At 36.4% G+C, this 25,049-nt stretch overlaps 1 protein-coding gene across 2 annotated transcripts; it reads right to left on the reverse strand.

Moving 5' to 3' along the window:
- Positions 1–1,515: 1,515 nt before the first annotated feature.
- On the reverse strand, positions 1,516–24,949 carry slc26a1 (solute carrier family 26 member 1). 2 transcript variants are annotated; one of them, XM_038298972.1, is made up of 8 exons: positions 24,798–24,949; positions 8,996–9,476; positions 8,296–8,493; positions 6,793–7,039; positions 6,470–6,701; positions 5,814–5,997; positions 3,818–4,105; positions 1,516–3,661 (listed from the first exon to the last, which is right to left on the reverse strand). In XM_038298972.1, exons 2-8 carry the CDS (start codon positions 9,401–9,403, stop codon positions 3,086–3,088), a joined length of 2,133 nt encoding a protein of 710 aa, XP_038154900.1. In that variant the 5' UTR covers positions 9,404–9,476; positions 24,798–24,949; the 3' UTR covers positions 1,516–3,085. The 2 variants fall into 2 exon arrangements, with proteins under 2 accessions (XP_038154900.1, XP_038154899.1); XM_038298971.1 differs by lacking the exon at positions 24,798–24,949 and adding an exon at positions 16,123–16,291.
- Positions 24,950–25,049: the final 100 nt, after the last annotated feature.

Genomic DNA, 25,049 nt, shown 5'->3' on the forward strand with positions numbered 1-25,049 from the left:
TAGGCCCTTGTGCAGAAGTCTGTAGATTTTTTCTTCCAAGGAGTCAGCCTTTCCTATAATCCTTTAATAAGTGGACTTAAGCAACAGTTCCTCTGGTCTTTCAACTTATCATTATTTTTTTTTTTTTGGCTTTGTCATTTTCTTTAACTCTTTTCAGCACAATACCCTGACATTTTCAGAGTAATAGTTTTATGTTTCTTTAGTCACCTCGTTCTAACCCGTGAATCATTCAGGTATAATTTAAGGGATGAAGCACATATGGTGTCAACACACAATCACACCTCTAACAAGGAAAAAACATTAAATAGTCTCTCTACTTCCACCTTTTTCTTTCAGACAGTTGATCCGATGAACATAAACTATATGGCTGATACATTTCTCTTCTTTCCACTGCCTCTGGTCAGGCTGGCTTCACACTACTCAGCCTGTTTTGCTAGTGACCATGACCATTCTTGTACTTGACTGTTTTCTTGCCTGGACAGGAGATTGAATGAAGCAAAATTCTTATTATTTTTATCCTATCCTCTTTCTGGTCCTACACAAGCACTCTCTGGTGGCCATTTTGTTGATTTCTTGGAAACTCGGAGTTCTATTAAATTTTTTTGCAATTATTAATTAAAGTACTTTTTTTTCTTTAAAAAAAATGTAATCACAAGGGCGTTCAGAATAAACTACATTTCGCCTCCTTTAACATTTTTCTTGTTTTATGTATAGGCTATAGTAGAATTAATAAAGAAAAAAGATATAATTGAAAAGAAATGGTGATGTTCTACCTGCTGGGCATTGCTGCCTGACACACCTCCACCAGTGCCTTGAACAAATGTGCCTTGTACACCCCTAGGTCATCAGCTGGGGACCACCAGTTGTGGACATTTCGCTCCTTTAACCCCAACATCTCTTGGTGGTGGAGTGATGGCAGGGATCTCTGCCTGCTACCCCCTGCTGATGCCCTAGGTGTTAAACCCACCCCCTATCTAAAGCCCCAGGGAAGCTAAAGCCCCAAAGGAATTAACACAAGTGTTGTAAATTAGCCAAATTACATGGTAACAAACTACAGGATCATTTTAAGTTGAGCACCAAAATGGATAAAAAATGGATTCTAGTTACTCTAAGTGTAATTTGACTGACTGTTAAATAGATTGTTCTAAGTGTTTTAGGATCGATTGATCTGCTGGTATTTTTCAACTCTCGGGTTAGCAGATCATAATGGTTTTGAAAAAATGTCCACGGAAAAATTCTGAAATTGCAAAAAAGATGACGATCATGACCAAACGGACTCTACTGTTTTTTTTTGTTTTTTTTTTACTTTCGAACATGCTATATTCACAACTGAAAACACTTACATTGGATTCAAACTAAAACATACTGATTCTTTGCATCAAAATACCTTTATTATCAAAAATAAATTTGCTATTTTATTCTATTTTATTAATTCATTCATTAACAGAAAACAACATAATAAAACCTGCACAGGTGACAACTGAAATCATGAATGAAAGAAACTGCACACACTTGTTTCACTTAAGACTCATTTTAATTTAACCACCAATTATTACATTTTTCTCAATTCTAATTGGCTTTATTGAAAAAGTTTTAAATTATACCTTCTAAAATGTCTAAAAATATAATCACAGTGGTTCCTTAAATAAATTTATAGATTATAGTTGACTGTTTGCTCGATATAAAAAGTAATGTGGCTCATATTTTCAATCATGTTTTTATTACATCACATCAAAGGCTTTTCACATTGCACTGTTAGACATATAATCAGTCTTGGTCTCAAGGGGATAAGGATAATATGAAACAACAGTTTAAACCAATGATTTGAGCTTATTTCTCTAGGTACAAAAGTTTTGAATTAAAGAAAGAAAATAAAAAGATCCTACAAATGATGTGAGATATCACCAGCTGTCCGTGCACTCTCCAGTTAGAAACTTAAGAAAACATTTGAAAAGCACCATGAGATCAAATACTTGAACCCTTTTATATAGCTCCAGCTGACTGTTCAGAACAGGGCAAGAGCACAAGCGCACTCCAGTGACCCATTTCCTAAAGGCAGGGTTCACTCAGAACGAGCAAAGTCCTTGTTTGTCACGTAAAAATTTCTCTTCCTGACCTCTTCCGATAGTCAGGAAGAGTTTAACCAGCCTTTTACAAATGATTTATAGGTGGCAGTTAGCACATCAGGAAAGGGTAAATTACAAGTCTGGACTCTGAACATGTGGAGTAAAGCCTATACGGACTTGGTATTTTCACTCTAAATAGCTTTTATATTTACACCGCTGTTTATGAAAACATAACAATCCATAATGAAAACGCTCATGCCTACTTAAAGAACTTTCCTAAGAATTGTTGGAAAAACTACCCTTCAACACCTTTTGCAGGGTGTTGAACGGTGGATCTGTTTTAAAGCTTTTTTTTTTTATGTTTCCTAAAGCAATTAGAAACTACCTCTAGACCAACATCATATAAACGATGAACACATCAATTCACAGCTAAAATATTACCTAGGCACTCTCTGGGGTATAAAGCCTCTGGTGTGTTTAGTTTTCTTTTAGCTCCTTTCCTTTCTCTTGCACAGAAAGGAAGGGAGGAGAGTCTGTGGGTGAAAGCTACAAAATAGACCACCACTGGCTTAGTCCATTAAATAGGTAATACATTAAAATCTGTGACAATGTACAAAAAAACAGAGCGCAAGTGCTGAAACACATTGATAGATTTGATTCCTATTGGTGAAATTATTCAATTATTTCTCCGTCCAAAACATGAATTTAACATTTAAAGAAGTGAAATTAATTTTTCACTTTGATATGTGTTTGCTGGCTTCACAAACCAGCCTTTTGGACCTTCAAATTGCTCCAAAAAACAATTAATATTATTACTCCAGGGTATAAAACAAACAAAAAAATGCCTATATCTATAAATTCTTATGCATTCTCTACTCTGTTCCTACTCTTGGTCCCTCTATGTTTCATGGACAAGGTTTCTTGGGTGTACTTTCAAAGTTACCTAATACATCCTTGTTATGGCTTACAATCATTTGTAAGCTTTAATATAAAAGGGGGAAAAGGTTTATCCTGTTATTTTACACCACAGAGTCCTCAGCCTTGCTTTCCTCTGCTGCCCTGTTTGCATGAAGAACAGCGGCATGAACTGTATAAAACAACAGACTGCTTATGTCTTTGTTATTCTTCCCAAAGCACTCTCCCTTCTGGAGAACATCAATGATTGAGGTGTTGCAGCATGCAAAGAGCACACTTACACCGATCTCTTTATACTCTTTAACTAGAGCTTTAAAAGTGCCCATGCCTGTTGAGTCAATGAAAGGGATTGCTGAGCAGTCTAAGACTATTGTGTGAAACTCCAACTCTTTTTGGACAAGCCCTACAAAGACATCAAAGTTGGGTTTCTCCCCATTTGTCTTAGCTTGCTTTTTGGAGTTATCTCTGTCCTTTTTCTCAGCCTTTTTTCTCTTAGTCAGTTCCAAGAAAGGTTCAACTCCCACAGCTTTATAGAGGGATTTCAGGAAAGAGTTCTTATTGGCATAGTATAGAGGAGCCTGGAAACGGAAGATTTTAACCCGAGATGGCATTTTGAGATTCTTGTACTCCTCAATATCCTCATACAGATCATTGTCATTGACCTGGCCAAGGAGAGAGACCTGAAACAAAATACAACATAATAGCAGTTACAGTATGCAAATGTAAAAGTGTTAATTTGATTAAGATGTATTTGAGCAGAAACATATTATGGTTCCAGAATACCAACCCTTTAGAATTGGAACCCAAGAACAATGTTGTAGGGTCAGCTTACTAACCTTTGGGTTCTGGGTTTTATAGATGACGCAGCACATTGAAAAGATAACTCCAACAAGTAATCCCAGTTCCACACTGATCAGAGCTGTGGCGGACATGGCAACCAGCCAAACAATGGCGTCCATTCGGCTGGCTCGCCACTTTGCTGGGACATCCCTGAACTTCCTCAGGGCTCCCCGAAGACTTACAATGATGATGCAGGCAAGGACACATTTCTGAAGTGCTTGGAAGTATGGGGCAAAGAAGAGGAGCACCAGAAGGACCACAAGGGCACTGATCAGACTTGATACCTGGAAAAGGTGAAATATATCAGACCGAAAAAAAGATAAAAAAATTATTTTCTTTTTGCTATGAAAGAAGAGTTGCAATATTACATTGCAATGTATGACACTTGCCGGACAATTGCTGAGGAACATTTCTGTTTTTTTTTATTAATTCCAAAGCAAAACATGATTTTATATTTGAAACCAGAGCTGCAAACAACATACAATTGCAATAAATTCTTTGATTGTGGAAATAAAAATATCATGTATTATAAATTCTGGCACTAATTCTGAGACTGGCTGATTGCTGAACCTCAGCTTCAGGAGGAGAAGTGTGGTTTTCCTCATGGCAGTGGAACACTGGACCAGCTCTACACCCTGTGCATGGTTCTTATGGGAGTTTGCCAAACCTGGACCTGGAGAGGGCAATTGACTCTGTCCAACATGGTGTCCTGTGGGGGGCACTCAAGGTAGACAGATTCAGGAGCCATTTACTAAGAGCCATTTGTTAACTGTTCGAGCAGAGCAGGAGTTTAGTCCACATTGCTAGCATGAAGCTGGACCTATTCTCTGTGCATACTGTAGTCTGGCAAGGCTTCTCTCAGTCACTGGTCCTGTTTATAACTTTTATGGACTTAATTTCTGGGCATAAACAAGGGCTGGAGGATGTCTGGTTTGAGAACCAGCAGATTTTGTATTGCTTCTTCTGTTGGCTTTATCCTGCCAGGACCTACAGTATGTGCTGCGGCGGTTTACAATTGAATGCAAAGGGACCTGAATGAAGCTCCTCTGGGTCTGAGTCCATAGTTCTTGAATGGAAAAAAGTGGCTTGCTCTCTCAAGGTCAGGGGAGAGTTACTGCAAAAGAAATCTAAAATAAACACTTGTCAGACCACTGCAAACTACAATGAGTAGATCAGAATTTGTGAGACTTGCGATGCTAGCAACAGTTCTGTTTGGAGAGGCAGATCACTTTTTTAAATATATATAGTTTTATGTTATGATAAAACAGAACATTTACAACGGACTGCTAATAGAGGAGGACAGCGGGAAAGAGGGGTAAAATGCTTTATTTTCCTGGCCAAAACACAAGACTTTACAGCTATGAAAAACTCTTGGTCCGGACATTAGGAACAAATATGTGGACTTCCAGGAATTTGTTACTTTCTAATTTCTAGATGCACCACGTTTATCTGCTTACATGCAAGTTTGAATAGTATGAAAATTACACCCCTTCATACTGTTTTAAAAAGAAAGACAGGTTTTATTCAGACATTAACATCTTTGTGAAATGTGTTTATTGACTCTGGAAGTCGGTAAAAAAGGTGAAGTGAATCAAGTATCATGAACCTAAAGCCACTCTGTGAGGAAGAACTCACTTTGCCAAAATCAACCTCAAAGCTGGAATACAGTTTTGAAATAGCAGGGGCTTTAGTTCTAAGATATATGTCTTGTACTCTATTTAAACCAAATTTAAGGTGTTTGACAATAACGGCTAGTATAGAATCTGTTGGAAAACAGAGTAGTCTTTAGGCCTAAGAACACCATTACAAATGGGAACTAAATGTTTTTTCCCTAAACTTAAAATTTTGATCCAAGCTATATATGTATTAAATAACTGCATTCAACTGTAAACTGTGTAGTTGCATTTAACAGTCTTCCTTGCCTGGTCATTATTGCGATACAAAAACAAAACAAATTCACATTGACCCTATTTTTCATGGTCTGAAACTCACCTGAGTCTGGCAGCCAGTCGAATCCTTCACCATTGTTTTTGCCAGCGCAGCACTTGTGGTGAAACAGTGAAAAAAGGACGGGACGACGTTACAGAGTCCAATGGCCACCATCTCTTGATTGGGACGAACGGTATATCCGTGTTTCTTTGCGAACATCTCAGACAGCGACACGGTGAATGCAAAACTGCAAGAAATCCCATTAAATGTCAAATCTATGTTTCTTTTCAAGTATGTCAATTAAATTTTTCAGATTCAATTGAGTTCAATGGAAAAAAGGCGTTGGGCTAAAAGTAGCTGTTGGTAGGTGAACTCAGGCAAATCGTGGACTCACATTTATTTAAACCTCTTTGGAGAAATTCAATGGTGGAAGATATGCCTGGCAACACTGTATATTGGAGACATTATCAATTAAAAGATATGACTTCAAACTGGTGTTGCCTCACTCTCTCCAACGCCCTAATATGTCTGACATAAACAGTAATTCTATGTTTTAGCACTCCTGCAATATGAAATTTAGGTTATAAGACTGGATTTGTGTTTGTAAATCTTTCCACTTAAATCACTAAGTATAGTATGTTTTCTCTCAGACAGGGTAAAGACGCAACTAGACTTTAATGTAATTACATAAACATGCTTTTAGGATGGTTTAACATTACCTAATAATTGCCAAAGGAATGGCATCCAGCGCCAATCGTGGCATAATACTGAATGCTGGTAGCTGAGGTGGAATAAATCCTGTGGGAATGTGACCAGAAACACTGGAGTGGTAACGGGTGTTAAACTCCCCAAAGTGGCTGGCAAGTGTAGCTCCTGCTACAACCACGAGCTCTGTAGGTAAGGGGATCTTTAGACGGTCCTTGTATCGCTCCTGAATCTCCTTCCCAGCCACTATAACAAAATACATCATATTATACAATGCTAAAAAAAACATTTAATAGACTTAAACTGATATATTAAGAAGCAAATACAGGCAAATAACCTAAAATTGAGATGCATATGGCACTTGTGATGAGGTCACATAGGTTGGTCTTGTGAATGTTGGCAAAGATGTTAAACCAGGTAACGACTACTGTCCCATAGCCCTGATGACGAGGGATCTTTAGACCCAACAAGTATTTAGCCTGAACTGTCAGGATGGTGAAAGAAGCTCCAGTGGCAAATCCATCAAGCATGGGTGCCGACAGGTAGACCGAGACAAATCCAAGCCGAAACACAGCCATCAAAATCTGTTTGGGGGAGAAAGAGGGTAGAGAAAAGGCAATAAGAGTAGATATTCTGATTAATCTGAATAATCGTTACAGCTTAAGATCGAGAAATGAAAGAACTAAAGATTTTACAAAGTATATATTTGGAAAAAGTAAGATAAAGCACCGAACAATCTATTGAGATGAAGAGGAGCAATTTAGCATGTTTACCTGTAACAGGCTTTTGGCTGCACTGCTAACATAGTCATAAATGTAAATCATTATAAAAGAATAAGGCAACTAAACCAAGCTTACACTTTCACATTTACCGGTATTATTATAACATCTTCTCTCCTTTGTCCATAAGCTACTCATTAGTTTTCAGTTTTTCTGCCTTTAGCCTTCCTACAGAATGATACTTCCAGCCAATAGCCATCACCATCTTATAGAAAAATAGTTTTTGTAATGTAACTTCCAATTTCGCTTTTTGGAATGAAAAAATAATTTAAATTTGAATTAAATATTTGAAGCCCTTGAAAATTACAAGTCTACTTCAAATATAATGAATTATCTTTCAAAAGATTTTGCAAACTACTGTAATTATAGCACTATTTTAAAACTGGTTAACATAAATTGTTTCTGGTTAACATAACATATTTAAACTGGTTATCATAACATATTTCTGTTATGTATACATATATATACATATATATATACATATATATACATATATATATATATATATATATATATATATATATATATATATATATATATATATATATATATATATATATATATATATATATATATGTATATACAGTATATACATATTTGTTTTGTTGGTGTATGTTAAAAGTGTAGTAGATTCAAACTGTCGGATTTTAACTGAAATGTTTCATGTTTGATATCAAAGTAATTCATAAAAAATGGGGTTTGCAGTAAAACTAACTCAATGTGATACCTCAGGTTTTGACAAGATACAATTCAATTCACTTCAGTGTATTTCTATAGCACCAACTCACAACACATGTCATCTCAAGGCACTTTACAGTTCACCAGATCATATTTAAGGAAAACCAGTTAATTGCATCGACTCATTGACTTGAATGCAATCCCTCACACTAAGCATGCTTGTAGCGACAGTGGAGAGGAAAAACTCCCTTTTAAACACATTAATTTCACTGTGTTTCTGTTTTACATTTATTTGTTTTCATTTTGATGTATATATAGAGTATCTGTAGAAAAAAAAAAGAAATTTGTATACAGGCTGGATTATGTATTTAAAGATGATTTACCTGATAGACACCAGCCAGGAATGTAACACTAGCAGCAATGCTGATGGAGTAGTCATCCTTCCCTAACTGCATACCCATCAGCTCCACGGTGAGCTCAGGTTTAAATGTTTGGTTGGTGTCATTAAAGGCTTCGTGAGGAGATGGGGTGGAGTCCTCACTCATATCAAATCCAGCCAGGAAAACTTCTCTAACCACCGTCTAGATGGACAGCATTAACAGCAAGTAGTCATTATGTGTTAAAGGTTAGACAAACCAGACAGTAGTATCATATTTCACACACACAAAAAAACAACTTAATAATAGTCTGACTAAACAGCTCTGCATATTGGAAACATTGGAAACGTACGGTAGAGACAGAATATAAGCATTTTTTCTATTATCAACACCGGCCATGCTTTAAGATGACAAAAATGCATGCATTTCCCCATTTGTTTTCTCTTGTTAATATTTTTGTTTTATTTGTTAAAGAATATATATTTTTTAAATTGATTGTGTCGTTCTTATGTTTTAAATAGAGAGCTTCAAAATCGGACCAAAAAAATTTTGAAGCACATATAGAATAATCAGCATCGACCTTAAAATACTGTATTGATAGATCTCGATTCTTTACAGGCTGCTATTCAGATTTTAATAGATAGATTTTTTTCTAAATAAATTACTGTGCATTATGCACTTATAAGCAACACCAAATGATTATTACCTGTCCAACCATGAGGCTCATGAGGCTGAAGATCCCAACTGAGACGTGTCTAGATGTCCCCATGAGAAAGTAGATAATATTGGCATAAAATGATGTGTACAGACCATATAAGGGTGGAACTCCTGCTAACAGGCAGTAAGCAATGGCCTGCGGTACCAAAATGATACCAACAATCATACCAGACATCAAATCACCCCAGATGTATTCTTTGAGCTTGTATTTTGGCAGCCAGCGCACCACAGGGAAGAACCCTGTCAGAGTGGATCGGACCTTTGGTCCGGAGCAGGTCAAACCCTTTTTCAGCTTTGATTTAATAACTGAGACAGCTGGCTGTGGCTGGCGAACACGCCGCTCCAAGAGAAGCGGTTGAGCCAGTGGAGTGTCTGTGTCTGGAGAGACATCCTCCATGGTCCTGACGAAGAGGAGGAGGAGGCAGTGTGGGGAGAGGCAGGAGAAGGTCCAGAGGCTGTCAGCTGTGCCTCTAGAGCAAAAATAAAGAATTGACACAGAAACACAGGATTAATGATAGATTCCTACCATAGTATATCTGTTTACATTATCTTTACACTTGGTCTTAAGTGCAACACTATATAAAACCATACATGCATTGGCCACTTTGATAGATACACCTGTTCTGTTGCTTGTTACTGCACATTGGCTAATAAAATAGAAGCAACTACTGTGATTTAGGCATTTGAAAGAACTGTAGCCAATAGTGTTGCACCGATACCGATACCAGTATCGGACGGGGCCCCGATACTGCCCTAAAATGGTGGTATCGGTATCGGTGAGTACCAACAAATAGGGCACAGATACCATTTTGAGAGCCATAAGTTTATTCAACTATTGTCACCCACTCCTGGTAGGCAATAAAAACTTTTTATTTTTATTATCCAGTAGAACTTTTTATTGAAAAATTATACTGGATTTACTTTGTATTAGATTTTTTTCCTGCTTCACAAAGGTAGGCAGCAGCTTGACAAAGCCATGATGGCAATTATTATTTTACATTATTATGGTATCGGTATCGGCTGATACTGCAAAGCCAGGTATCGGGTATCGGTAACGGGGCCAAAAAATGGCATCGGCGCAACACTAGTAGCCAATCTGAGTTCAAATCCAAGATCAGAATGAAAAAGGGAGTTTAGTTGACTTTGAAACATGATCGTTAGGAGGCTGATGTGGGCAAATGGGCTGGTGTGACTGTGTGAGAAATTGCTGATCTGCTGGTAGTTTATTGCAAAAGCTTCTGTTATATTTACAGTTGGATCCCAGGCAGTAGCACTAGTGTGGACCAAATATCCAAAGCACATAGATAAAACAGCAGGCTGGTATAAGATGACAAAAATGCACAAACATATTACGTCCATCCAAGAGACAGTGGTGGAAATAGCAGTTCAGTTTAAGCATAAATAATGAAGAGGTGAGGACACAGTACAGTTAAGTCTGGGATTTTTCAGACACCTGGAACATTTTAAGTTCAGGTTACTTTTATTTAAACAAAAATGTTTCTCCTTAATCTGAAATAAAACACATGTTCCCCAGAAGATAAAACAATGCACAAGAGACCTTGAAGCAGATAAAGAATATCTTCCAATTTTAATTTCATTTATACATGTGGTATTTTAACGATCATTAAAAGGCCTTTGCTTTCTGTATCTATATTAAGCATGATATATATAGTTGGTATTTTTACCCTGGTCTCTGACCCTGAATCCAACCCCCCCACCCCACCCCTTATTGTATTTGTCAGGACCCTGGCCAGGCCAATGCAAAAGGTTAATATTTTGTTCTGCTAGTGATTTCCTCAACATTTTGGGTTGTTGTCACATTAATATGTCCGCTAGTGGTGAACATGGAAGTCTTTCTCTGCAGACTGACCATTTCTGATGGATCGCTGCAGAGTACTGGCTGAAAATCCTTGAAATTATTAAGTTCCAAACACCATGCATGACAGTTGGGATGATTGTTCTTAGAGTTAAAGGCCTCTATAAAATTAAAGATAAAGCATTGTGGTCAAAACATTAAATGTTTGTTTCATCTGATTATAAAAACTAAGATCAGAATTTGTCTTCTTTGCACAGATAAGTGTTTACAAAGGCCATGCAGGTGTGCCTCATCTAGAAGAGGTGTCCTCTGTGCTCTGCAGCCGTGGAACACAGGAGTGTGCTGCAATCATTGGATTGCTGCCTTAAGACGCTGCCACCACTAATGCCCAGTTCACTACAGCATGGCTGTGGTCGTGATCTTTGGATCATGCTTCACCTCTTTCACTATTCTCTTCACCAGCAGAGGTGTAACTTTTGTCTTCTGAACGACCCCTCATAGATTTTCCACTTCACTGAACATCTTGTTTTTTAGCTTTTTAGAATACTTTGCACTGCAACCAACTTGAAAACATTTAGATTTGAACTTGTAGCATTTTCTTGATTAGTGAGCACCCATAATGCACAATCCCAGGTCCTCAGCTCGTCTGTCTCAGCTACAGTATGATTGTCCATAAATCTACTTCAAAGAGCTGCTCTTTTCACCTGTTAACTCAATCAGCTGTTCCCAATAAATCTAGATAATTAGGATGCTTTAAAATAGCTTGGACTAATTGCAATCATATAAAACATTGGATTTCCCCCCAAATGGAGAAGTTTATAAAAGGGCAATAATAATTCTGCACGTTACTTTTTGTTAAAAATGTAAATAAAATCCAGTCATTTTTTTCCTACCAAAGGTTGCTGATATAGTAAAGGTAATTCTATGTCAGAGTTTAATGGTAAATCATTTCAAGCTAAACTGTATATCCACGCCACCTTTGACCACATTCAACTCCAATCAAAAATTATGATGGGTTAAATTACGAACTCCACCCCAAACAATACAAAACACTAAAATCCAAATTCCTCTGACATTAAAAACCGAAACAAAACGCCAGAGGATGTTTTACATACTTCACATTGTTTGAAAACAAGCATTTTCTGAAAATGTAGTGAGTCACTGTCTTATATCATTTATCTAAATATTTTATGCCAATTCATACGGTAAAACCCCCCCAAGGTTAAGATTCAATCAGGATTACACATTAACTGTGCAGTCGTATCCTTGGTGAAAGACAAAAGACCAAGGGTGAGCAAAGACTTAAATTGCTTTATGTGAATAGAAGTTAGTATCACTGATAAGTAGAAAGACCTCTCCATCTTCCTGAGCTAGACCCATTGAGGGATATATAAAAGTAGTCAAATCATCCGTGAATATAAAGTCCTTTTTTGCCATTTTGAGGATTTTTTTATATTGATTAAAGCAAACTAAAGATGCTGTACTCTGCGCTGACATTCTTTGTTTTGATATCTAGGTTTGGGCTGAGTTAAAAGCAAGTATGCAAAAGCAATGAGAAAACTAACAGAATATCTATATAAGGACTGCAAAGCAACCCTAAAAAAAAATGCTGGCCAAGAAGTCAGAACTAAAAATGGATAGAAATACAAACTGAAAAGCAGCTGTGGGTGGCACTGTCTGGCTATATGCCCCAAATACTGTAGAAAAACTGCTCATTACTGAACTGATAAACATTAAGGTATTCACATCATTTTGGTATTTGTCTGAACTTTCCTCTGCTGCTCTTGTAAAGTAGCCTCTGTGGTATTTTCTGCCAATGTCCAAATGAACTACATTGAAACTATTTTTAGATGATTTTAACATCACAGAATAACTGGTGAATCATGATTCTGAAAACGCATAACAAGCCCTTCTTTTCTTTTATTACCTGTGAGGTTCAGACACTACAGTTTCTTACGTCACCAAAATAACCTTATTTAAAAAGAGACTGTAGTTTGGTTCGTATTAACCTAAAAATGAATAATAACAGTTGTTGTTGCTGCTCCGCACAATGGGAATCAGCATTTCAAGAGTATTTTTTAATACTTTGAAAGTATTAAAAAAATACTCTTGCAATAAGCCTTTTCTGTCAGATGTCATAGATAGCAGCAGTTGTAATAACAACCACACAGTGTTTATAAATCCTGCTGCTGTCAGGTGTTACGCAAGTTTGATTTAAGGTTTATTAAAACATCAAAGCTGTTAGTAAAACTGCCTTTCCTAAGTGTTGCTTGTTAACACAACAGCTAACACAATTTGCACACGGGATTTCAGGACTTGCAAACAGAAATTGCTTATAAAGTAAAAACAGGGTTTATAAACACTGTTCAGATAGGGGTTTACACACGCTGTTTTAAACTGGATCCCTTGGAGAAGCAACAGGCAGCGGAGCTAAGAAGTGCTTATAAACACTAGTACGCACATCAAAAACATGCAATTTTTCAATCAGTTACTTTAATTGAGTTAAACCTGGCTCTGTTGATGCATGCATATTATATGATTAATATAGACATGCATTCACTTAATAATAGAAAATATATAAATAATACTTTCAGATATTCAGTTATTGGGATGATTAAGCATTGTTGTTGTTGGTTGGCTCTAAACATAGCAAACTAAAAGCCAAGTTAACTAAGAAATGTCTTTTTTTCTAAATTGGTTTTAGAAGCTTTTAGCTCAACATATCATTTTTGTTATACGATTAGGTGCCTTTGACAGTGAGATAATGTTAAACAAAAACTCATCCTAGTTAAGCTATAGTCAGACTGGTGCAAAAAAGCCAAACCTGAAGTTCGTCAGCAGATACCACGATAAGTGCTGTCTGAATAGTGGCTGTGAGGAAGGAGGTAGGAAAAGCGGGAGGATGCTTTTTATTAATATTTCATGTAGCATACAGACTTCCTTATTTTCCTTACCACTTCAAAGGAGCTATACAGTTGCCCACAATCCTTTGCACGACTGACTTAGACTTAGATACTCAGAAACTTTTATTGTCATTTTGTACACACAAAGTGTATCGTTTTGTACAGCTTTCAGAACATTTCCATTCCATAAAGTGCAGCGGTGATCAAATGCAAAGAGTGTGAGAAAAAAAGATGGTGCAAAAAAACGCATTGTTATGGAGGTTCAGAGCATTAAATATAAATGGTACAAATATGCAGTATTTATAATCCAGACAGGTAATATACGTACAGTGCACCTCACTGAGCTGAAAAAGTAAACCATTCTTTTAAATGTGCTTTGTGTGACATAGGCAAATGTACATATCTTTGCATTTTTTGAGTTTTATAATGGCATCGTGTCATTTTTTTTTTTAGAAAGCTCTTTTCTTTAGAAAGCTCTTAGACTTTTTTAAATCTGTATGTGTTTCTGAGCCATAATGACATCCTCGAAGCTAAAGGCTCTTCAGATTTGGCACAGCAGTCCAAATTTCCTTTCCTACCCATAATAGTGTTCTTACTGTTCATCTCATAAAAGGTAAAGAAATAGGAGCTAGAGTAAGGTGCTAGGAGGTATGATTTGTCTAATTCAGAATCAGCTTGTGTGTAAGCAAAAAAGGCTAAAATATCAAAACTGTGGATAAACAAAAGGTTTACCAAAATGAAAATAAATTCTGGTTCTGGATGGAAGTCACTTAAAAAAAAAAAAAAACTGCCAAATATAACACTGGTTGTGGTAAAACTTTCAGTCGGCTGTTAGTAAAATATCTGTGAGACATTTATTTGCTTAGCATTTTGTCTCCTTGTTGGTTTTGAGGGTTTTAACAGAAAATCTTTTAACGAGGAGAGCTTTTTTTTTAATTTTTTATTTTTATTTTACGACCCTTAAATCCTACAAATTGTCAAAGCTCCCTTGATCAAGTGATTGGCACATGCAAGAATCTCATGAATGAAACTTGTGATTAGTTATACGCTATTTAGGGTAACAAGGTTAGAAATGGTTTTATGTTAAGCAGCAGCAGCACAGGCCATGTGTCAGAAACCATAAAGCTCTCTGACATGTAATCAGCTTGGGCCATCACCACACTGGTATGTGCTTTGATTTGGACTTCCTGAGGCAATGCAGGAACTGATATGATGTAAACCAAGGAGGACTAATTTCTTTGTATACTTTAAGTAAACTACAGAGTAGTTTAATCAGGAAATAAATTTGTATTCCCATTTTTACCATGTTTAAATCATGCTCTGTATGAATACTACCATTGAGCTGATGGACTGCTCAGAAATGTTCTCTTTGAAGACGCCGAAACATTGCACTCCTTTTTAAACGTGCCTTATAAATCTTCTCTGACATTTTTATACGACAGAAGAAATCACAGACAAATAATGCTCCTTTTCAATGAACTATATTACTTTAGTAAGGTATTTCCCCCCTCACAGACAGCTTAAAAATAGTTTTTATCAACTCCTGATCACTGCTGCAATCATATAGAGGGTCTATAGGGACCAAGCAAAAAAAAATTATCCAATTGTCAGCTCAGAATAACAGTCGAAGCAGCTTTTTAAAGCTGTTTTTCTGTCCATCTCTAATCACTGCTCTCCTTCTTTTACCACCTGACAAAACCCTGCTGCAGCTCAGTAAATAAATCCACGAGTAGATCCTGTCTTTTTAATAAGGGATAACAAAGAACATTTAAACAACTTGTGGAGCATGCAGAGATTAAAATAAAACACATTTTTAACCATATATATGGTTAAAAATGTGTTATATATATAGATAGATATATCTATATATCTATCTATATATCTATCTATATATATATATATATATATATATATATATATATATATATATATATATATATATATATATATATATATATATATATATATATATATATATATATATATATATATATATATATTTGTGTGTATGTGTATCGCAGCAACAGAAACATTTGGCTTCAGAGCTGTTAGTTTTTATCTCTGGTCTTGATTCTGACCTTGACAACGGCATTCCTAAGGGAAGATTAATAACGGTGCTATTATTCATTATAGTCATAGGTTGAGAAATCAAGCATTTTAGTGTGTCATTTTATTAGCCTCTAGGTTCAAAGGCATAATTTATTGCCATTATTTAAAATTCTGAGATAAACAAGGTGTCAGGTAAAAATGTTAAACAATGATGAAGACTGGTTCAGTGTGGCAGTCAGAGTAATAGTTCCTCCTTTGATTTGCTTTCTTTAAGACCACGATGACTTAAATCTGGAAAAAGTAAAACAAGATAATCTTGGAAAATAAACTTCTTAATGATGTACTCACTTGCAATGTCACTGTCTCATGGACGACCAGAAGTTTTCCTTTTTTTAAATTGTTGTAAAACAGCTGGAAGCCCCTTTTTTAAAAGCCCTTTTCTTATTGTTTATCTCTCTGCGTGACTTCTGCAGCTGCTTTGTCATCCAAGCATTCAGGCTCTGTAGATGAGGGCATGATCTCTTGCAGGACTTATATCAAGATAAGAACAGTCCTTTGCTCACCCTTACCCCGCTTCCTATTGGCTTGATCTCTGGGAGTGGGTGTGACCTTATGTTTTACATGTGTGGCTTTAGAGAAGAGGTTAAATCAAGTCAATTTTTTACTGGATGACGGTGTTTATCTTTCCTCTTGGATGTTTGGGTCGGCAATAGTGATTGCAGAAAAGAGAAAAAAAAACGATGGTGTGTCAACTTGTTGTACTGTTTAAATACATCCTGTGTGCAAATGGATTACATAGCAAACAGAAGATAAACCAAACTATCAGTGAGGTGGTAACTTGGGTTATATAAACAGACTAGACTATTTTATGTATTTGTTTTAATTAGTTAATGCGAATATGAGAAAAGGGGGGTTTGTATTACACAAAAATAAGCATGTAGTGGTTAATTAGTCATTTAATTTGTCATTCAAAGGTGATTGACTTTTGATTTTGGATAGTCATTTTAAATAATATTTTAAATTATATTTTACTTATCCAATGTTTTTATTCAGTCTTTCTTAAATGTGCAGTTTGTCAAAAGGAACATTTTTCTCACGGTCTGTAAAATCAAACCAGAATTTCCCAGTTTTAGGTCAGTTGTGATGACCAGAACTATTATACTGCTTGCTAAATGTTAGAGTGATTGGATTTATTGTTGCAAATCTGTTGTTTTTTTCTTCAAAAGCTGTGGCATACATTTGCTAAGATTACTTTTTTTATAGTTTTAGCAAAGCCCAGATGAAAATGTCAAACTTTTGTAAGCTTCTGATCAGTTAATTCCCAACATTTAAGTTAAAGGTTGGAACTCTTGAAAACAAAATATTTAAATAATAATAATAATTAATAATATAAAAAAAAATCCGTCTGGTTCATTCTATTGTATAATATCCAGATGCATGAAAGTGCCACAATCTTTTTTCTTTTTTCTTTTATTGTATGCATGTTTAAACACCATGATAATTTGTAACCATGATAATTTTTTTTCCTGAAAGAGATGAGGTCTCTTTGCCATTGATGGACACATTTAATTTAGAAATAAATGTAATCGCTCCATAAGAAAAGCAGATCCAGGCTTAAGCTGTGAGAGGAGTCATTATTGAGTCCTACAAGACCAAAAAAGTTAAGTCTTCTGTATGTAAACACATGGTTTCCACTGTGCCTATGGTTTATGAAATATTTGACTAATGAAATAAAAAAGTGACTAATCCTGAAATGATTTTACTGAATCGATGATTACATCTCTGGTGTAACTTATGCGACATCTGCTTCAAAACCTTCTATAAGATGAGTGCAGCAGTGCTTGAAAGGGGCTGTTTGCACAGAGCTGAGTATTACTGCAGCAAGTTCAACCATTAACAGGCTCAACGAAGAGAAAGATTCAAGTTTTTTAATGTCAGAGCTGTCTAAAGTGGGATGTTTTTGCTGCCACTGTCACACCACCTGAATTAAATGCTGCGGTTTCAGAAGTTTTTAAAATGTCATGTCATGTAATGTCATTTCCACCTAGTGGCAAATTTGGTCACTTACATAAAAACAAATGAGCTAAGGTCTCTGGGTTTTGATAGTAGACACATTTGGGGCAGTTGAATTGGTCAGTTAGTAATTATTACTTAAAATGAGGAGGAGGTAAAGTCATCTTTTGTTGGAGGCTCTTCAGATTTGTTTATACCCCAAATCATTGCTGGCACAGTCATTAACTATTTGGTTGTTAATGCATTCTTTATGCAATCCCCTTTTTGAAAGCTTTTAATGGGACTGAGGTCTGATATGTCCATGACAGAAGGATGATTTCATGTTTTGGGAACTTTTTTCATCTTTATAAGTCAGTGAGATAATTTTGCTGGCTGCAGAAATAAGAAATTAATAACAATATTTTGTCTTCTGACAGATTACATCACATTTTAATTTAAAATGGTACTACAAACTGTCCCTTATGCCTTTTCATTTTAGTAAGGTTTACGCATAGCAGCATTACACATCTTCTGTCATGATCATGGCACTGATGACTGCTTTAATTATTAATTCCATTCACCTGTCTAACTCTTCCCAGTTTCTAATCACTGCTCACCAGGGCCAGATTAATCTAGTTTTCTCTAGCCAGTGGTGAAAGTGATTTTAGAGTTCTTTGGTGTTTCTGGTTTCCTGATCCTGACCTTTTCTGCCTCTAAACCACTGAGCATGCCTGTTCACATCTGAACGACTTGCCTGAATTGTCTTTGGACTCCTGGATCTCTGAGCCTGCCTGTTCCTGTTCTGATCTGTTTGTCTAATCTGGCTTCGGACTCCTGCTTGTTCTCCAGGGTGCAGCATCTATGACACTCTGGGCGGTGCCCACTGCATCTTGTTGGCATCCTGGATCCTACCTCGTTCTCTGGGCATGGACCGCACTTGTTAACCAGAGTTTCCTGCCTCAGACATCCTAGCCCTTGCTATTCAGATATGCCAGTTTAAATAAATGCTTTTAAAATTATTCGACTGTCTGTTTAGTCTGAATACTGGGTCCCTCTGTTCTGAGTCATTACATATTCCAACATAAGTAAATGGCTATGGGGTTCTTTCCATATATTCATTCTTTTGCAAAACCTATATGGAATGTTTAAAGCGAAAACCTTAATTATAATATCCCCAATTTCAAGTGTCTTATTGTTTTTGTGGACTATTTATGCTTAGCTTATTGATAGTGTGTAAAGGTTGGGATGACAGTTGATCCCTGGATGCCACTCTGTCGTTTCCTGATATAAAGAGCAACACTTTCTTACTAGAATGACAGGTTCTGTTGTTTTTCCTCCTGTGAACATACACTGTAGCCTAACAGCCATTAGTCAAATTTGAACATTTAGATTGATCTTTTTTCTGTTTACAAAACCTTTAAACATTGCTGTTGTCAACTGTGTAAATGTCTGTGCAGATCTTTTAAATAATTTTTTTCTTCCATGAACTTAATTTTTTATTTTTTTAGGGATATGATTTGCTGATTTGGAAGTAGTATATAGCATTAAACAAAGTAAATTATTGCTTAAAGTACTACATTTTCTTCCACATTGTTTGTGAACTTCTGGATTCTTAACCCAACAGAAACAAATCTACTCATATTTCTAATACATTTAATCTTTAAGGTTTAAATAAGTTAAAGAAGCCAGCTTCCATATTTCTTTTTGATATTTGTGATTTTTATATAAAAATATTAATTAAAAAAATGTCTAAAATAGGAAAACCTTTGTCTTTTTCGACTTGATTTTAACGGCTTTTTAAGTATAATACACTTATCAAGGACAACATAAGACTGTTACAGGATATTATTGTTAAGCAATGGAACAAAGAAATTTGTTGACTTCCTTGGACACCATAAAGGACATTTCCTGGACTCGTCTCCTGCTCTGCTTTAACTCCTTTTTAATAGCATTAGATTTGTTTCCATTTAATGTCAACCTACCACCATTCAAATCTAATTAGCCGTTCTTGATCTCATTTTGTGACATTTAAGACATTTATCTACCCGCTGTCTCTGACAGCCTAAACAATTTTATTGACAGAGTTAATTTACCCAACAAAAATAGTATGGCCTCCCATCACTTTGAAGGACGACACAATATCGCGTTCAATTAAAGTTGCCTTACCCCGTCATGATTACAAGCTGCTCAACGTCAGCTAAAAACCTCACATCAGAACATGGAACAAATCTTCAAGAAAAATTAGTTACTAATTCAGAAGAAGTGAAATAACAAATCTTTATAGAAATAAAATGTCTCCTCTTATTTTGTTAAATTCAAACCATATTTATTTTAATAGCCTTAATCACGATAAAAGATCTGTGAATAGCATGGTATATTTTTAACATAAAGCTCCCCAATTGTTCTATATATTCTCTAACCTTTTAGTGGTATCTCCAGTATATCAACCAGTTTGTTTTCTTTCATGGCTCCCTAATAAAATCAGTTTTTAACTCCTCTCTTTATTGCCAGCAGTGTTCCTCAGAGATAACTCCTTGGGCTCCTTCTTTTTATGATATGTTCTGTAAAAAAAATACTTAGAATCTATATGCTTTTCTTCATTGTTTTCTAATTTTACAATGAAAAACAATAATGTATTTTATTAATGATTTATGTAATGGACCAAAAAACACCATTTGTTGCTGTGATTACAATAGGAAATCTCCTGTGTATGTCTCTTATAGCTAGATATGGCATTTTTGACTGTAAGTGTTGTTAACTGTTGTCACTGTTTTTAGTTTAATTGGGTTTGGAATTTTAACAAAATAATTTCCTTAATAATGAAACACTTCATTTTAGCTCCTCTTGTCTTGAGAGGGACGTCTTGTTAGTGTGTATGCGTCAACTCCGTTGCATTATTATAGGCGCTTGTATTTTACTACTTTTATTAAATTTTATCCATCCATCCATTATCTGACACGCTTGTCCGAGTTGGGGTCGTGAGGGGTGCTGGTGCAGTCAATGGGCGAGAGGCAGGGTACACCCTGGACAGGCCGCCAGTCCATCGCAGGGCAACACAGAGACAAACAGGACAAACAACCATTCACACACACACACTCACACCTAAGGAGAATTTAGAGAAGCCAATTAACCTAACAGTCATGTTTTTTGGACTGTGGGAGGAAGCCGGAGTACCCGGAGAGAACCTTTTATTACATTTGTGTCTTTTAAAATATTTCCTGCAAGGGATTAATAAAGTAATTTTGAATCTGCTTCTGATTTCCTTCTGGCAGGTAAACTGCTACCTGAGTCTTAAGTATTTTCCAACAATGAACTCGAAGTATATTCACAAAAATAGAAATAACACATTAAAGTCACTGAGTTGCCTTTAAGTTTGAAGCTTTTATTTAGTTTGTAAATCCATGCAGGTTGTAAATAGAGATGGAAAAGCAAAATCATGTATCTTAACCACTTTAATTAATCTCTCTCCTCTGTGTCGCTGTGCAGTGCTGCAGAGTACAAAAGCTTAGTTTATTCCCCTTCACAGGTTGAAGAGTTTGTTGATGGGGTTGCTAGATCTCTGTGTACTGCCATAGACAATGCAGCCCCTTTAAAAATGAAAAAAGTAAAAAAATAGTAAGCTGGCTCCTTGTTTTAATGCAGAGCACTTTGAAGCAAAATGCTTGGAAACTGGAGATAAAATCACGCTCCACAGGCCCACTGGAATCCTATCTAGTCTAGAAAAATTGTTTACTGCTGTATAAGAGGACCCTTTGTAAAACAAGAGCAGCATATTTCTCCTCATTAATAGAAGAAGGAGAATAAGAATAAACCTAGATATCTTTTTAATACAGTTGTCAAACTCACCCAGAGCCATAGCTCTGTTGAACCGTCCATTCCACCTGCTCTTAGCAGTAATGATTTTATGGGATGCTTTATAAATAAGATTGATCTTATTAAAAATAGGATCCTTTGCACTCCTCTATCTACAATTGGTTTATCTCTGGAAGGTGAGGCAGCATTTGAGGTAGTCATGGAATCTGAACCAGGTTTAGACTGCTTTGATCCAGTTGAACTTTCAAAGTTAGCAAAACTATTGTCCTCATCTAATCCTTGAAATTGTATGTTAGATCCAGTTCCAACCAGGTTATTTAAGGGGGTATCCCCTTTGATCTCCTCCTCCATTTTAGATGTGATTAATCTATCACTGTTACAATGATATGTACCCAAGGCTTTTTAAGGTTGCTGTAATTAAGCCTTTGCTTAAGAAACCGTCTCTTGACCCAGATGACTTGGTCAATTTTAGACCTATATCCAATCTTCCTTTCTTATCTGATATTCTTGAGAAAGTAGTTGCCAAACAAGTGTGTGATCACTTACACCATAATGAACTTTTTGAAGAGTTTCAGTCTGGCTTTAGAGCTCATCATAGCACTGAAACAGCTCTTGTTAAAGTCACCAATGATATTCTCATGGCCTCAGTAAATGGACTTGTATCTGTTCTTTCCCTGTTAGATCTCAGTGCTGCATTTGATACAGTTTATCATAATATTCTCTTAGAAAGACTTGAATATTTTGTTGGAAAAAGGAACAGCACTAGATTGGTTTAAATCTTATCTTATCTGATAGATTTCAGTTTTTTCACGTTAATGTCAAATCTTCCTCATGCTCAAAGGTTACCTGTGGAGTACCACAGGGATCAGTGCTAGGACCATTTCTCTTTACTATATATATTCTCCCAATACGTAGAGTTATTAGACAGCATGGGATTAATTTTCACTGTTATGCTAATGATACCCAGCTATATCTGTGTATAAATCCAGATGAAGCTAACCCATTACATAGATTACAGGCATGTCCCGATGACATAAAACCTGGATGAATCTTAACTTTCTGCAGACATAACAGAAGTTAAAGTCTTTGGACCAGAGTCTGTGAAAAAGAAGCTGATTATTCAGTCACTTAATTTGGATGGGATTAAACTGATTTCAGATAATAAAGTAAAAAATCTTGGTGTTGTTTTTGATCGGGACCAGTCATTTAAATCCCATATCAAACAGGTCTCTAGAATTTCCTTCGTTCATCTGCGCAATATTGCAAAAATTAAAAATATCCTGTCCAGGGGTGATGCTGAGAAACTAGTCCATCCATTTGTTACTTCAAGGCTGGACTATTGTAGTTCTTTACTATCAGGAAGTCCGTTAACTGTAGTTAAAAGCCTTTAGCTGATCCAAAATGCCAAAAGCTGATCCAAAATGATAAAAATTAAAAACAGAGATCATATCTCTCCTATCCTGGCTTCTCTTCATTGGCTTCCTGTTAAATCAAGAATAGAATTTAAAACCCTCCTTCTCACATATAAAACCTTAAATGGCCAAGCTCCATCTTATATCAGAGATCTGATTGTTCCTTATGTTCCTAACAGAACACTTTGCTCTCAATCTGTAGGTTTACTAGTGGTTCCTAGAATTTCTAAAAGTAGAATGGGAGGCAGATCTTTTAGTTATCAGGCTCCTCTCCTGTAGAACCAGTTTTAGTCCTTGAGGCAGACACCCTGTCTACTTTTAAGGGTAGGCATAAAACTTCCTTTTTTGATAAAGCTTATAGAGTGGCTCAGGTTATCTTGATGCATCTCCATAGTTATGATGCTATAGGCTTAAACTTCTGGAGGACATAGAGACCCCTATTTCATCATTTTGCTTTATTCTATCTCTATTCTCCTACTCTGCAGAATCTGTTAGTTCAATCTCTAATGTTATGCTCTCTCTGCTTTTTCTCATAGTAGCTTCAACTCGTCTGTTCCTGTTTGGATATGACACCATCCTGGAGAGAAATATCAGCTGTGCTGCTGCCATCAACACCTTTGTTTATAGATGTTGGAGATTAGCCTGTTTTTCAAGTGTTTCTTTGACTGTGACTGGCTGGAATTGCTCTCTTCATCCTCAACATAGGAGCTGGCTCAGAGCTTGTCTGCCTGGCTGTGTGTTTCCTGGATGGGGCTACCTTTTACAGCTGCTTTTTGTATCTCTGCTTCTGTCTCCTTGAATCCCAGTCAACCTTGGCAGATGGCCGCTCACACTGAGCCTGGTTCTGCTGGAGGTTTCTTCCTGTTAAAGGGAGTTTTTCCTCTCCACTGTCGCTACAAGCATGCTTAGTGTGAGGGATTGCATTCGAGTCAATGAGTCGATGCCATCAACTGGTTTTCCTTAGATAGAAAACTTTGAATCAATTTGACTGTATGATCTGGTGAACTGTAAAGTGCCTTGAGATGACATGCGTTGTGAATTAGTGCTATATAAATAAACTGAATTTAATTTCTGTTGGTCAGAGCAGTTAATCAGACCTTATGGATACTTAAATGACAATACAAGAGCCAATTAAGAAAAACAACAGCAAAATATTTAAATGAATATATTTTGACCTAATCTATAAAGATGTTTTTGTTTAACTTATTACTTTCACATTTAATCAATTTTTTAAAAATATTTCATGAAAAAATAATTGCTTTCATCTGTGATGTTTAGCCTTCAGATAAAACATGACTGAGAGGAGCGTCAGTGTTAAAGTGTCATGAATAAAACAAGTCATCTGAATGAATAAAACTGAAAAGGGCTGCATGTGAGACGGTCTCTGTATGTGAAAGCGAGTGGGTTTGTCTAAGATTGCTACATGAATGCCAACATTGTCAGAGAAAGGGCAAATGACTTCTTTGTAATTTTCTAATGTACTAAGTCATGGTAAAGATTGCATCATACCGTAATTGTAATATACCGCTGAAACCCCAAGCACAAAGCAGGGGTGTTATTTCCTGTTTGAAAACAACACTTAAAAAGAAGATGTGTGTGCTTCCACCGGCCTTTTCCATCACCTTTATCTTAGTATCTCAAATGACTCCCCCCCAATACCCCCTTATCCTGTTTCGTCTGAGAGGATTACATCTCTGTGGCTTTAAATCCACCGGCTGCACCCATCTGTCTGTAGATCTGCTACCCTGCCTTCATGCCACTGCATGAATTCTCTTAGAAAATAGGACAAAAAGGACTTCAACTTACCAAGGAAGCAGCAGCTTGAGTGTGTCCTGAAGGTGACATCAGCCATGCCTCCACGTGTGGTGCCTCCTCATTCACCATCACTCTGTTTGCTCCTATCCTCCTTCACACACTGCTGGCGGCTGGCTATGTGTCTCTTCTTCCTGTTTCCTTCTGCAAAGCATGATGGGAGCAGAAGCCATTGTCTGGTGTCTGTGTATTGGACGGTGAGACAGACGGGAGGGGGAGAGAGGCCAAGGGATGCGAAGAGGAAGG

This window comes from Cyprinodon tularosa, unplaced genomic scaffold (assembly GCF_016077235.1).
Source record: "Cyprinodon tularosa strain WSP-4 unplaced genomic scaffold, ASM1607723v1 ctg418, whole genome shotgun sequence".
Lineage (NCBI taxonomy): Eukaryota > Metazoa > Chordata > Actinopteri > Cyprinodontiformes > Cyprinodontidae > Cyprinodon > Cyprinodon tularosa.